This window comes from Mesoplodon mirus, assembly GCF_964341445.2.
Source record: "Mesoplodon mirus genome assembly, chromosome: 15".
Classification (NCBI taxonomy): Eukaryota; Metazoa; Chordata; class Mammalia; order Artiodactyla; family Ziphiidae; genus Mesoplodon; species Mesoplodon mirus.
The window spans coordinates 32,380,218-32,395,147 of NC_138991.1; the positions used below are offsets into that span (position 1 = coordinate 32,380,218).

At 56.8% G+C, this 14,930-nt stretch overlaps 2 protein-coding genes across 4 annotated transcripts in view; one reads left to right on the plus strand and one right to left on the minus strand.

The window, feature by feature from the left end:
* Window positions 1-280: 280 nt before the first annotated feature.
* Window positions 281-8,752, plus strand: BRI3 (brain protein I3). 2 transcript variants are annotated; one of them, XM_082644368.1, is made up of 4 exons: window positions 281-622; window positions 1,137-1,239; window positions 7,376-7,427; window positions 8,339-8,752. In XM_082644368.1, exons 1-4 carry the CDS (start codon window positions 478-480, stop codon window positions 8,516-8,518), a joined length of 480 nt encoding a protein of 159 aa, XP_082500494.1. In that variant the 5' UTR covers window positions 281-477; the 3' UTR covers window positions 8,519-8,752. The 2 variants fall into 2 exon arrangements, with proteins under 2 accessions (XP_082500494.1, XP_082500495.1); XM_082644369.1 differs by lacking the exon at window positions 7,376-7,427 and having other exon boundaries at window positions 285-622.
* A 1,661-nt stretch (window positions 8,753-10,413) lies between these two features.
* The window catches only part of BAIAP2L1 (BAR/IMD domain containing adaptor protein 2 like 1), an 85,293-nt gene continuing 80,776 nt past the window's right edge, over window positions 10,414-14,930 (minus strand). The window contains exons 13-14 of one of the 2 annotated variants that reach the window (XM_082644367.1): window positions 11,460-11,497; window positions 10,414-10,856 (exon numbers count right to left, since the gene is read on the minus strand). In XM_082644367.1, the coding sequence (XP_082500493.1) occupies window positions 10,784-10,856; window positions 11,460-11,497 (111 nt within the window). In that variant the 3' untranslated portion in view covers window positions 10,414-10,783. Of the gene's footprint in view, window positions 10,860-11,459; window positions 11,498-14,930 lie in introns of both variants that reach the window. The other variant, XM_082644366.1, reaches the window with a different exon arrangement.

Consider the following 14,930-nt stretch of genomic DNA (forward strand, 5'->3'; position numbering starts at 1 on the left):
TGGTGGGTGGGCTCGGGCCTGGGCTCGGGCCCCCGAGGCCCAGCGGGCCAGGAGCGCCGGGAGGGACAGGTCGACAGGCCATAACGTCACGCCCCTAGTGCGGCGCCTCTGGGTCGGCGTGGGGGCGGGGTCTTTCCTCGCGGTGTGAGGTCTGGGGCTGCGGATGTCGGGACGCCCGGACTGGAGGCCCGCGGGGCGGCTGAGAGCGGGCGCGGCTCCTTTAAGACGCCGCCGGCCCCGCCCCGCCCCACCCCCCCCGCGGGAGCCGCGCCACGTGATCCGGGTCTTGTGACCGGCGGGGGGAGGCGCGGGGGGAAGCCCGCGGCACCCGCCTCCAGGGGGCCCAGCCCCGCCGCCGCCGCCGCCCGCGAAGAGCGGGTCCCGCCGCCGGGCGTCCGGGCGTCCCCGCGAGTCCGAGTAGGAGCCGAGTCAGAGCGCGAGCGGGAGCCGGGCCGGGCGCGGTGGGCGCCGCCCGCCATGGACCACAAGCCCCTGCTGCAGGAGCGGCCGCCCGCCTACAACCTGGAGGCCGGCCAGGGCGACTTCGCGTGCGGCCCGCACGGCTACGGCGCCATCCCCGCCGCCGCCGCCCCGCCGCCGCCCTACCCCTACCTCGTCACAGGTGGGCCCGGGGCCCGGGGGGCGGGGTGGGGGTCGGCCCGGGACCGGGGCTGGCCGAGCGGGCGGGGCCCGGGGCCCCGGGAGCAAACTTTGGGCGGAGTTCTGTGGCGACCTTTAACCCCGAAACCAACTTTTCTCCGGACGCGGCTGCGGCGGGGGCGCGGCCGAGGGGAGACCCGGTGGCGGGCAGTCTCCGCTCCGCGAACCTGATGTCGGGACCCCGAGTCTGGGTGCTGCCCGAGGGCCCTCAGCCCACCTGCGCGGTCGCGCGCGCCCGGCTCGCCCTTCCCGGGAAGCATCACCATCTCCTTGCAAATTAACTTTATTAATGAGATGCTGTCTGCAAGTTAGCACCTGATAAAGCTCATAGTAGGCACTTAGTGGACGCTGTTGTTGTCTTGATTTTGAAAAGGATGCGAGTTTTTGGTGGGGAGAGGGGAAGGGCAGGAGAAGTAGACCTCTGACTCCCCGCGTTTTCCTGCCTGCCCCCTTCTGATGTGCTTTCCTGCCCACAGGGTTACCCACGCACCACCCCAGGGTCTACAACATCCACAGTCGAAATGTCACCCGGTACCCTGCCAATTCCATCGTTGTCGTTGGAGGCTGCCCTGTCTGCAGGTATGTCACGGGCCTGGGGGCCCCAGAAACCTCTAAGAACACACTTACTGAAACTCATAAAGGCAGGGTCGTTTGGAGACACGGTCAGTCTTGGGACAGGCTGCTCACTGGGGCATGGGAGAGAGTGGGTTCAGTGGTTCTTGGGTCCATGCACCTTTCATGGGGCAGAGGGGGCTGGGTTCTCTTTCCTGGGGGAGTTGCGTGCTTTGGGGGCCACTGAGTCCCAAGTGGGTGGGATGAAGAAATGGTAGCAGTTAGACTGGCAGCCTCTCATCCCCGGTTCTGGGAGCTGCAAGTTTGCTCTGCGGTTGATTCGTGAAGGTGGTAGAAGGTTCTCTTCTCGCGGGAGGGTCAGTTTGAAGTGCGTGGGCAGGAGAGACCGACTCAGGTGGCCCGTGTTAGAGGAGCTGGAAGGCCAGGGGGCCAGGGGAGCAGCCGGTGTCAGGGCTGCTTCATGCCATCAGGGCCCTTACCTGCATAAGGGCAGCAACGCCGAGGTTCTTTGGGGTGGGAGCGATATTTCAGATTCTCAACCTTGAACCTCTAGAATTTTCTGCTTTTGTAGGGCCTGAGAGGCAGCTGTTAGATGCTTGTTCTGTGTGGGTCCTGAGGATTCAAATTCAGATAAGACTTGGTCCTTGCCCTTGGTGGATTCAACTGCATGGACAGTTTAGAAAGTCAGGGCAGACTTGGCAAGGACGGGGTGTTCAGCCTGGGTGGAGAGGCGGGTGGCGGAGGAAGTTGGAGTTCGTGAGATGGAACTGAGAAGCCCTGGTTTACACTTAGGCTTAATTTCAAAAGTGTATCAGGGACGCCCAGAGTGGAGTCGAAGGGAAGTTAATAGTTTGAGTCACAAGGGTCAATTGTGTGGGGAGACAAGGGCCTGGGAAGAGGGGGGACGTCTGGAAGTGAGGGCAGGAGGCTGGACCCCCGGAACCAACCGTGGGTTTCCTAAAGGGGCTGTGGGCAGGGGAGAGCCCTCTGGGTTGCGTGCCGGCCAGGTGGATCTTGATTTGCAAACCCTAAGCAGGTGTCTCTTGGGACACATCTGGTGATACTCTGGCCTTTGGAGAATGTGAAGGGGGAGGGGAGACAGCTGGCCGCCTCCGGAGAGGAGCTCTCTGCACCGGGCACCTGTAGGCGGCAGAGTTCTTGGGGTTGGGGGCATGTGGGTGGGCTTGGAGATGGGGGCATGGCCTGGGAGGCTGGTCCCTTGTGGAGAGAGCCATTGGGAATCCTTTTGGAAAGTTGCACAGTGAGGTGGGCGACGGGAAGCCCGCTGTGCTTGCCTTTGAGGCTGGTTCCGGGTGCCCAGAGCCTTGCTGTGTGCACGGCCCTTCTGTCCCCAAGGAGCCTAGCTGGGCGATTCCAAAGGCCTGTTTCCGGGCGGGAGGGGTTCCGAGCGATATCCTAAGTGTAAGGAGGGGTTTCAGGCTGGCAGCTGAGGAGGCGCCGCACCTGGAGCAGAGCCCTCTGGCTGGGGTTTCAGCGTCTCCCCGCAGGGCCCATCCTGCCAGACGAGCTGGGCTCCGATCCTGGCCTTGCCAGCTGCCAGCTGGGCCCGTTTCCCCATCTGGGAGATGGGGTGTCTGATAGGATGGTCCAAGGCTCTTGCTGGCTCAAGGCCCTGAGCGTGGAGGAGGGGAGACCAGCAGTGGGGTTTACCGGGCACGGATCCTCCAGGGTTGTGAGCTTCCAGGCTGTTGCAGGACGGGGAGCATTTCCCCTGATTCCTCTCTTTCCCTGGGGTGGGGGCTGTCACAGCGGAGGCCCCGGCTTCTGCCCTCAGCCCCCAACGTGCAGAATGTGGGTCACCGTCTCTCTGCTCTTCTGAGGAGGGGTCTGGGCTCAGGGCTGCTCGAAGGCTGAGGGTGGGCGCCTGCACCCGGGATCGTTTCTTCCCTTTTGTCGGATCGCCGGCCTCTGGGTGGTGGGCGCCAACGACGGGGAGCAGGTGCTCTGAGAACAAGTCTGGGGCCCGGGTGGGGAGCACACACTCTGACTCCCACCAGGACGTGTCCTCCGTGGGCCCTTCTGTCAGCTTGAGGACAGATGCCGGCGGTTGGGGCCCTCCCGGCGCTTGGGCTCTTACACAGGGGTGTCCCGGCCCCCTGCCTGCAGTGCCCTCTGCTGCCGAAGAGTGGGCTGGGGGCCCGGGGAGGTGGGCAGCAGGAAGCAGGGGAAGGCCGGGTGCTTCTAAGGAAGCTCCGCGGTGGTTTGGGGAGAGGGTGCCTAGTCCCTGGGGACAGCCCGTGTGGCTGCTGTCCGGCGTCATAGGGTTGGGAGACAAGCGGCTTCTCATGTGACCACACTTCCTTCCTTCCCAGCCAGCCCGCCAGGCTCCGTCCCTCCCTGGGAGCTTGGCAGGAGTTTGCCGAAGTCACACGTCTGTGATTCCCTCTGAGTGAGGCCTGGCGTCAGAGGCCTGTGCCACTTGTCACTTTGCCACCGTCTGAGCTTTCCCTTAAGCAGCCTGACCCCATCTTCCCTTTTTAGCCACTATGAGAGCATTTCTTTCTACCCCTGCAGACTGAGCATGCGCCTCACCCCACCCCTGCCCGCCCGCGGCCCCTGTGGACCAGCCTTGGCTGGTGGGGCTTCGGCCAGGCCTCGGGCCTCTCTGAAGCTGTCCTTCTCTGGGGCGTGGGCTGTCCCTGGATGAGGCCACTTCGGGTCTGGGGGCCCGGGGCTGCAGGAGGGCCTGTGCAGAGGGCGCTGGGCAGCGCGGGTCGGAGGCTGGAAGGCGCGTCGAGGCGCGGGGCCTGGCTGCACCCGGCTTCCCGCTGGGCGTCGCTGGGCGTTCGGTCTTGGGGGTGACCAAAGAGGTAGGAGGGAATCCAGGAACGGCTGGGGTCTTGGAAGCCAAGACAGGGGCTCAAGGAATAGCTGTGGAGGTCAGATGCTGCCCAGAGGTCAGGACAGTGATGAGGCCGGGGCTCTGGCCCCGAGCACTGATGAGCCGGTCCCGGCTCCCGGGCTGCCGCGGGCAGGCCGTGCCGACCGTGGGGGCCTGGGAGCGCTCGGGGCCTCTCCGTCCAGATGTGCTTGGACTGAGCCTGGGGTCCGGGGAGCCCCTGGAGCCCCAGGCAGGCCTTCCCACCTTGCAGGCCTCCTGCAGCATTTGTTCTGCTTGGGGAGGCTCTGGGCTACCCGGCCGCAGGCTTGCTCAGAAGCGCCCCTGGAGTGGCCGGGGGCTCCCCGTCCCTGTGGGACCGTGGGACAGCTGGGGGCGAGGTATGACCTGGTCTCTGGAGGGGGCTGGCCAGGTGCTATGGGGCATCATGCCCCGCCCCTGCCTGTCTGCAGGCTCGTGGCCACCGGCACGAAGCCCTCTGCTCCCCTCTCTCGGCTTGTCTGGGGTTGTTCTGCGGCAGATCCTGACCTGAGGCCACCTTGTGCTGGGAGCAGTGGTGGCACTAACTGGGGGTGGGGGGGCGGGGGGGCTCAGAGGGTAGGGAGGCCCTGGGCTGGGGTCTGGATTGTTCCCGGCCAGGCCACTCGCTGCCTGAACAAGGCTCCGGGCTCCAGCTTTGTGTAAGGGGGACGCGATGGGACGGGGAGGACGCTGTGAGGAAACGGGGGGTGGTGAGGATGGGATGGGACATGTGGGTTGCAGGGTCTCCACTGCGCTCGTCCTGGGGCCCCACCCAGCCCAGCTCCCTGAGCAGATGGGTGTCAGTGGAATCGAGTGACCACTCTCCCCATAAGGTCAGAGTCCGTTAAGGAAGTGTTTTCAGAATTAGTTCCCAGATTTCTCCAGTTTCTATATCCTCCCCACCCCCATTGTTCAGGAATGGGGGAGGGGCCTTTTAACCACAGCTGGAGCCGCTTGGATTCTGAGCCAATGGATGAAGAGGTGAAACTCACTTTGAAACGGTGAGGGCTTTTGAGGGGCTTGGAGAGAAAGAGAGGCCACGCCACTTAGGAGAGGCTGGCAGGACGGGCAGGGAGTCTCCTCCCTCCTACGTGGTCCCAGAGGGACAGGTTTGCTCTGCAGCCTGCTGTTGCTGCCTCAGGACTGGCCTAGAGACCAGATTGTGTTCTCAGTTCAGAAGATTTTGGATGTTTAAAAACAGTAAATCATGCCAGCACTGCTTTTGAGGTTTGGGCAGTACCCATGGTCAAATGTTAACATTTCTGCAGCAAGACACAAATATTCCCATTAAGGGGACACATTAAGACTATAAAAGGCCACACGTCAGTTCAGGTCACATGTGGCTGCCAGCTGGGTTCGTTACAAACTTATAAAGAAGTTCTGCGTTCAGAGCTTTTGGCATTTGCAATTGTGGGTAAGAGGTGTGGACTGCGGGTAGCAGGTCCCTTGGGCTGGGAAGCCACGTTGGCGGGTCGGGCCGTGGTTCTCCGTGGAAGGTCTGAGTGTGGAGCAGACCTGCTGGCAGGGCCCGGATTCTGCCCACCTCCCTGGCTGCTGAAGGGAAATGGCCTGGCTCTGCTGCCTTCTTGGGGTGGGCTGGAGGTGAACGGGGGAGAGGGCGTGGGGTTTCTCCCCATCAAACCCGGACTCCTGACTGAGGGTGTTGGGAAGGGGAGGCCCAAGCTGCCTGCTCTGCTCTGGCTCGAGGGAGTGATGGATCTGGACAGAAAGCACTGCAGGTTTGTGGAATGAGGGAGTGTGTTCCTCCTGCCTGGGCTGCCAGGGCCTCCCCCGGCTGGTCTGGCTGCTGCTGGAAAGCTGTGCTCACGCAGGGCCAGTCCACTGGCCTCATGGTGGGGAGGGCCCGGATGAGAGTGACTGGCCCTCCTGGGCTTCCTCCAGCTTTAGACAGTGTCGACCAGGGTCTGGGGTCTGGGTGGAGAATTAGGGAAGAGGCAGATGGGGGGCTGTTGCTGTTTGACCCCCGACCCCAGAGGACAGGAACGAGTCGCAGACGGGCCAGTTCACGCGGACGCGGGCACCAGGCAGCACAGGGCAAGCCCTGCCCCTCCACTGTGGGGAGACGGCCGCCACTCGGAGGGCTTCTCCAGCCAGGGGGCGCAGGGTGCCCTCCAGGGCACCAAGGGCAGCAGGGCGGGACCCCACCTGGGCCCAGCCTCCTCCTGGGATCTCCTGGAGCCTTTGAGTGGACACACTGGGTTCTAAGCTCTGCCTCTGAACAGCTTTGATCCTTAGGTGAGATAGTACAGAGCATCTGGTAGTCACTGTCCTCGGGCCTTATTGGCCCCTGGAGGGGACACGAGGCACCCTGGTGACTCAGAAGGTTCTCAGCTGGTGCAGGTGACCCAGCTGTGAGGCCTAGTTCAACTCTGTCCTGTGCTTCTCCTCCCTTGGACATTCTAACCGAACGTACAAACCGGTTTGAGTCTGGGGATTTCAGCTGTAGGTGGAACCTGGTTCGGTGCCTGGAGGAAGCAGGGAGATGGGGCCATGGCTCCCTGAGTGGTCCCCGGCTGCCTGGCCGCCCCCAGTTATTCTCAGGTGGCCTGATGAGTACCAGTAGGTGTAGGAGCTGCTGGCAGCGACTGCACAGAGCGGGCGTGTTCCGGGCCCGGGGCAGCCTGTCACGGCCTCCTTTGTGTGGAGCCACAGGTGGTGGCTCAGGGCCTTCTGGAAGCCCCCCCCCCCCCCCCCGCTCCCTACTTCGGCCGCGTGGCCTCAGGTGCTCGCTCTCTCAGCAGTTTCTTCTGCCACCTGGTCTGAGAGGGCCTCGAAGCTGGGGCAGGTGGGGTCTGGACGGGCACGGGACACGGCGTGGTGACCCGACAGCCTGTGTTATACTGTCTGGGCCAGAAATGGCGGCCCTGCTGACAGATGCTGGCCAGCTGATGCGCTTTCCCTTGGGGCGGGCCTGGCCTGTGGGCGGTGTCCGTGAGTCTGGACTCAGCAGGTGTCTCCGCTGCAGGGCTGCTCAGAACCTTTCCTCAACTAACTCGGGGCGTGAGGCAGGTCCCCAACACCCCCCACCCTTGGTCTCTCTGCAGAGCTCCCAGGGCTCCCGCTGGCCAGGCCCGCTGGGAGGTGCTGCGGGAGTGGAGTGTCTCCCGCGCGCTCTCCTCCGGGGCAGGGCTTGGAGTCGGAGTCCCGGCTGAGCTGCCCCTCGCTGGGCCCCCGCAGCTCTGTTTGCCCCCCCCCGCCCACGCTTGTTGGTTGGGCCGAACCTTCCTCCTCTCCACACAGGCGGCCAGAGGAGGGTCGTGGGCATAAAGGATCCTTACCATGTTTGAGGACGGTAAGTGGCTTCAGGAAGCCCAAGGACCTTGGCGTGTGCGTGGGGGGATGGGCTGGGGGCCCGAGGGCGGGGCACTGGTTCTGTGCTGCAGCTGGGGCGGGGCTGGGCCTGTGGGGCGGGAGAGAAACGCTTCTGGGGGGCGGGCATCATTGGGCGTCGCCGGAGGAGCTGAGCACAGGGCTCCTGCTCCCCCGCTTCGGGGCCTTTGAAAAGGACCTGAGACCCGGGGTGGTGCCCTCGTGGGCACACGGTGGGGGGATGGCCCCTAGCGGTCCGAGGGATTATGTACTGTGCACGTTGAAGGTTATCGTGACTTTTTCCAAAGAGGAAGCTTTGAGATTAAATTTCTCAAGATAAGTGACATTGTGTGAACATGGTGTGAACATGGCTGATTTTAGTCTTTCACTAAAATCTGCCCCCCGCAAACCGATAAAAATCACACAAAATCCAAACTCTACCACTATTTTTGGAATTTCCCTGTAGGGAATGGGAAAATAAGTCTAAAACTTTTCAGCGTTGGGAAAAAATATCCTAAAGTGATTTGGGTTTCTTGGTCTTGTTCTTCTCAGAGACGTAAGAATGTTTATAGAAACCAGCATTTGCCTCTTGTTCCTCGTTTTGTAAGAGAAAACATGTGGCAGGTTATATGGCAGCCAGATGTTCTTGCCCCAGATGTTCTTGCCTTTATCAGTAGGTGCTGGTGCCTCCCAAGCGGCTCTTCTGTCCTCTTCACATTTTCTGTGCAGCGGCTGGTGGCAGCTGGCCGTTCCCTCCGCGACCGGCGCCCCAGCTCTGGAGGCACCTAGGCTTGCGGACGTGGGCGGGAGGCACCTTGGGGACAGGGGTCCGCTGGGCCGGCAGGCCTGGGGTCTGCAAGGGCCCTAACCCGCGTGCCCCCTCTCTCTCCGCAGGGTCGGGGTTCTGGAGGACTCCTTCACCTTCCTGGGCATCTTCTTGGCCATCGTCTTGTTCCCCTTTGGGTTCATCTGCTGTTTTGCCTTGAGGAAGCGAAGATGCCCCAACTGTGGAGCAAACTTTACTTAAAGGGAACAGCACGCCTGGCCTCCCCACACCCAGCTCTCTTTTTCTAATGTAAATGTCGTGTACAGTAGCTTCATGGGATTCAGCTTCAGGACTGTTTTGTAAAGGGAGGTGGGTGGACTGGGCGCTGGAGCCGAGGGCACAGGGGTCGGGAGTGTGGACGCGCACGGCACTGCTCCCAGGTCAACGACAGCTCAGTAAAGCACTGCTTTTACTTTTCGCAGTCTTCACTTTGAGAAAGGTGAGAAATACTGTTTTAAATAAATGAGATCCATACCATTGTTTACCTGGTTTTGCTTATTCAGTGTTTGCACACTGCCACTTACAGAAATCGTTTTGTTACGAAAACTTCAAACATATACAAAATAGAGAAGAGCGTTTACCTCTCCTAACTCAGCTTCAACATTATCCAGTTCACACCGACCTTCTTTTATTCCTCAGTAGGCATTTACAGCTCAAAAAATGTGCTTGTTTTCAAGTTTGTATTATAATAATGAAACCTAATACCTTGACATTTACAGAGCACGCACCCCAGTGCCCAGGACCTAAGGCAAGGCCTCCCGTGCTGTGTGACGCAGGTAAGTGACGGCTATCGTCCCTTCTGTGGAGGTGTAGAGGGTCTGGGTGAGCCAGGCGGGCCTGCAAGTGGCATCTGATAATCCCAGGACCTGTGCCATCCCTGTAACCTAGCCTAACAAACACAGCCAGAAGACCCTCAGCAGTGGAGCTCTGGGGGCCGGGGCCATGGTGTGACACCCCCTGCCCCTTTCCCTTATTAACAAGCTTCTACACCTCACTCCTTCCACACTTGAAAATGAAGGGCTTCTGTGAACCCTACTCTTGTCAAACGGTGAGAGGAGCGATGGGCCACGTGACTAATTTGATTGTGTTTTCTTGGCTGGTGGACGGGTCTGCTCTCAAAAGACAAGTGTGCTGCTTGACAGATGCCCTTAGCCTGCGGGTCCTGGGAGCCCTCCCACAGCCCCAGACCCCCACCACCAAGGGGTCATAGTCGACCAGCCAGGAGGAAGACGGGACCAAGAACCCAAAGCGTCACATGCTTACACTGGTTTACCTGCATTTGACCTTGACCAATTTCAAGCTTACAGAAAAATAATATTCATGGCAAAGCCAAAAGCTGTGGTCAGCAACAAGCTCCCCTCCCCTGCCCCCATACAGTGGATGGCCTGCGTGTGAGTTTTCATCACCTCTCTCCACTCCTCCAAATTGGGCGTAGTCCCTGACAGCCAGAGATAAACCCTGCCACTGGCTCCGCCTCGCCTCGCTGCTGCAGAAGCGCAGGTTCCGGGTACGCCGGCGTGGGGCTCAGCCGAGGTGCAGCCTCCCACTACCCTCCCCTGGCTCCCAGAGGTCCTCCTGGCTTCAGCAGCGCTGTTTGCAGTTTCAGCACCTGACTGAAAAGTGGAGAAACTTGCACCCCAAGAGGTTTCAGAGTAAATCAGTGATGGAGGCAGCTTTGGTCAACTAGCTTAGCAAGAGGACCCTGGGTTTCTACATGCGGAGTCCCCAGATGCATGTGTTACCCTGTGAGCCAGGCCCGCATGTAGCATGGCCTGGCATGTTTTCATTGGTATTCCAGTTGGTAACTCAGAACGCCGAATTCAGTACCTCTTAGAAATTATTCAAGTGCTAATATCATGGCTGTGATAGGGGACAGGTGAATTCTCAGTGCCCTAGCGCTGTGTCTAGATCACGACAACTTGTGGGATGCTTTATCTTGGGTAGGGCTGCATTTAATTTAAGCAAACATTTAAAAGTTTTTAAGTTAAAAAATTAAATTTTATACAATATTCTCATAATTTATATTGCTTAAGATTATTTGCATGCTGGGATGCAAATCTACACAGTGTTTTCTTTAAACATCATGATGCTATTTGAGAGCACATGCTTTATAAAATAAAACTGTGATCTTATTTGCATTCAGGTGCAGAAAGCCAGTCACAGAAGCATCGACTGTCCCTTATTCTGGCTATTAAAAAAAAATTCATAGAATATTTAAAAAAATGATACAATAGGATTGGAACCAAATTTACAGTTCTTGAACAGAATAGAAAGAAAATACTTTAAATGATTGAGTTGTATCTAAACTATGACGGAGTTATCTTAAAGACAGAAATATGTAAACCCAACTACGTTAAATTAGAAAATGCACTGATTTGCTCAAGTGGAATACATGTAAAATCAGGCACCCTCCTGTGCAGCTTTACAACAGGACAGCACTTATCACACGCGTATACCTATCGTTTCCCAAGCGAGAACCGAACGGGGAACCAGAAGAATCTGGGCCCACCTCTTCATCGAATGACTGGTGCTGAGCGATCGTTTGTCACCGTTGGTCGGAGTTTCACAGTAGCAAAGGGATTTTCTCTGCTGGGGAGGCGGGGGGAGAAAAAAATTGTTGGCAGAAATACTTCAAGACAGGGATTTGGTTCAGAAAAAGAGCTAATAACTCCTCTGGCACTGTAAAATTATATAGCTTATATAAATCCCAGACATTTTCTGAACATGAAAGTTTTGTTCTGTGACAGTTCTCTCCATGCGCCCATTATAAGCTGCTAATTTGTTTCGCTTTGGCCGCAGAGGGGCCTGATGCTGAGAAAGCCTCAGGCCTGGGGGTCCTCTGGGAGCGGGGCCTGCCCAGCATCTACCTGATCCAGAAGGGGGTTCCCCTGGCCTCGTGTTGCATTTGGCACTTAATAATGCAGCCGCTGTCCTAGAAGGCTCTCCCACCACCACCTCCCCGCCCCACACAGGACTGCAGAGAGGTACGCTGCGCTCTGTCAGAAATGTTTAAAGCTCTGATAGTTCTGTAATGAGCGGTGGGCTTCCCTGGCGGTCCAGTGGTTAGCACTCCACACTTTCATTGCCAAGGGCCTGGGTTCAATCCCTGGTCGGGGAACTGAGATCCTGCAAGCCCAGTCCTCCTGGGCTGAGCAAGGGGGAGGGCCCTTGTGGAGGAAAGTAACATACCTGAGAAAAGGAGGCTTTGCAAACCCATTTGCATCATTCTGTGGGAAAGAAAAAGAAGTTTATGGAAGGCTCATGAAATTGGGGCATTTTAAATAAGACCTGAAGGTAAAGACATCTAAAGCATAAGGGACTGCTTAAAGCTATGCATGTTTCAAAGTGCCCTGGAGTCTCAATTCATTTGTCTCATTTAACTAAATTCACTCAGAGGCGTAAGGGCAAGAACAGAAGACATTCTGAAACACAGTGAGGGACCCTCACAAGTGCTGGAACATCTTAGAGGGAAACACAGGGTCTGCTGCTCCCTGCCTGTGGCCTGAATTCAGGTGCAAAACTGTAGTGATTATGGTTGGCTTTTTGGGAGCCCGATCCTGAACGATGCCATGAGAAACAGTAAAAAGAAAACCTTGTTGGGTTTCGGTGCCGTAGACTGGTGCCAACTGCCAAGCAGAGATCTGATCTTGTACAAGTTCCGTAATTGCGGGAGAGAGAGGACGGAACAGTGCCGGCACTGTCTTTGCCTTCAGGAATTGCCAGAGCCCTCTCGGAGCCCCGGCCTCCGGCTCCCAGGGGCTCGGGGTCTCCCAGTGTGGCCGGGGACCAGGTGGTCGTGTGTCCTCTCCTTCATTCCACAAAGAATCTGCTTTAAATCTGCTCTGGCTGTTGTAAGAAATCACTGGCCCAAGCTGGTGGGCTTATTCAGATGGCTGCCCAGGAGAGGGCAGTGTCATGCCGTCTGACCGGGGCCACCAGGCCAGCTCCCAGGATGCCCCATGGTGTCGGGGCTTGCAGGCCTCTGAGCTCCTCTCACTTCCCCTTGCCAGCTGCCAGCCTGGGGCTGAAGGCCACGCCTGGAGTAAAAGCCAGGCCAGGGCTCCCTTGGGACGGCCTCTCCTGGGTGCTGGATATACAGACAAGGCAGAAGGGGGCTGGGGGCACCAGGGCTACTTCAGACCTGCACCTGCTGTCTCCGGGCCTCTGGGGACCTCACACCTTGACCATGAACCTGGGGCCAGCAAGGTCATCCCGAGGGGGAGCCCCCAGCACCAGGGGCAGCCAGCCCGGCGTCCGGATTCAATGTCTCCCTCTCAGGACTGAAGCACAAAGCAGCTGCTCTGCTCGTTAGCACATCCTAAAAGGGCCTGTCCCACAGGGCGCGCTGGGCTTGCTCAGCAGGCCTCGGAGTGAGCAGTTTCTGGTGTAACATTCATGTTACAGGATGAGTAAGGGCTAACATGATTTATTTAAAAAATACCCCAGAATGCCTGTTGTGCAGTCCCACACGTGCTCAGGGTGCTGGCATTAACCTGCTGCCCAGAGCAGGTGCCCCCAGACTGGGGAGGCTGAGTCCGGGCTGTGACTGTGGCTCAGGGGGAGGCTGGCTGCATCCTCCCGGCCTGGAAGGCCCACGTCCGGCCAAGCTGGACTCCCTGGATGCGGCCTCCGCAGGGCATGTAACAGAAACCACCTTCCTGCCTGTCCTTGGGGCAGGACACTGTCTCCCTCCCATGTGTCCTCAACTTGAGCAGCGCCCCCGCTGCCCTCAAGGCAGAAACCTTGGAGCCCGACTGAACTCTGAAACGAGCTTAGCCATGGTTTCACAGGCTGTGTTATCTGGGTGACACGACATGGTGAGAGAAACAAACACTGGAGGAGATGCACTGAAGTCCAGCCCTGGCGGTAAAGTGGCAAGAAGTAACAACTTGTGCTATGAGGAAAGAGAGCAAAATGACCCTTAAGACGGCAGCCCGAAGCTACCGGGCCCTGGCACCTGCCCCAGCGAGCCCACTCCTGGTTGGTATAAGCAACGTGCGTGCACATTGGCACTGAGACACCCGCTAGGATGCATGGGGCAGCCCTTTCCTCACAACAGGAGAGATGTCAGGCAAAACATTCTCTGACATAAATCGTAGCAATGTTTTCTTAGGTCAGGTTCCCAAGGGAATAGAAATAAAAGCAAACAAACAAATGGGACCTAATCAAACTTACAAGCTTTTGCACAGCAAAGGAAACCATAAACCAAACGAAAAGACAATCTACGGACTGGGAGAAAATCTCGGCAAACTATGTGACCGACAAAGGCTTAGTTTCCAAAATATACGAACAGCTCATACAGCTCAATAACAAAAAAACAATCCAATCCAAAAATGGACAGAAGACTTAGACATTTCTCCAAAGAAGACATACAGATGGTCAACAGGCACATAAAAAGGTGCTCAACATTGCTAATTATTAGAAAAATGCAAATCAAAACAACAGTGAGGTTCCACCCTCACACTGGTTAGAATGGCCGTTATTAAAAAGTCCACAAATAAATGCTGGAGAGGGTGTGGAGAAAAGGGAACCCTCCTACACTGTGGGTGGGAATGTAAATTGGTGCAGCCACTATGGAGAACAGCATGGAGGTTCCTTAAAAAACTAAAAATAGAATTGCCATATGAATCAGCAATTCCACTCCTGGGCAGATATCTGGACAAAGCTCTAGTTCAAAAAGATAAATGCACCCCAACGTTCATAGCAACACTATTTACAGTAACCAAGACACGGAAACAACCTAAAGTGTCCATCAACAGATGAATGGATAAAGAAGATGGGGTACATATATACAATGGAATATTATTCAGGCATAAAAAGAGTGAAATAATGTCATTTGCAGCAAAATGGATGGACCTATGGATTATTGTACTAAGTGAAGGAAGTCAAAAAGAGAAAGACAAATACCAATATGATATCACTTATATGTGGAATCTAAAATATGACATAGGGACTTCCCTGGTGGTCCAGTGGGTAGACGCCACGCTCCCAATGCAGGGGGCCCGTGTTCGATCCCTGGTTGGGGAACTAGACTACCACATGCATGCAGCAACTAAGATCCCACGTGCCACAACTAAACGTGCCACAAAGAAGATCCCACATACTGCAACTAAGACCCGGTGCAGCCAAAATAAATATTTTAAAGAAATAGAATATGACACAAATAACTTATTTACGAAACAGAAACAGATTCACAGACATAGAAAACAAACATGGTTACCAAAGGGGAACACGGGGAGGGATAAATTAGAAGTTTGGGATTAATAGATACACACTACTATACATAAAATAGGTAAACAAGGTCCTATATTCAGTGTCATGTAATATACCGTAATGAAAAAGAATATTTTAAAAAAGAATGTATACGTATGTATAACTGAATCACTGTGCTGTACACCTGAAACTAATGCAACGTAAATCAGTTATTCTAACAGGAGGGATGACAGCCTCTGTTGAGACACCAGTGGAACCACAGGGGGACACAGTTCTGTCTACGCAGGGCCAGACCAGACAGGCACCCAGCGTCCAGAGGAGGGCAGTCTGGCCTGTGAGATGGGACAGTGGCGGGGGGGGACTCCTGGAGGGCTGGTAATGCTCCAGTTCCTGATTGGGTGTTGGTTATATGGAGTCACTTTGTGAAAAGTGACTTTTCTTGCACTT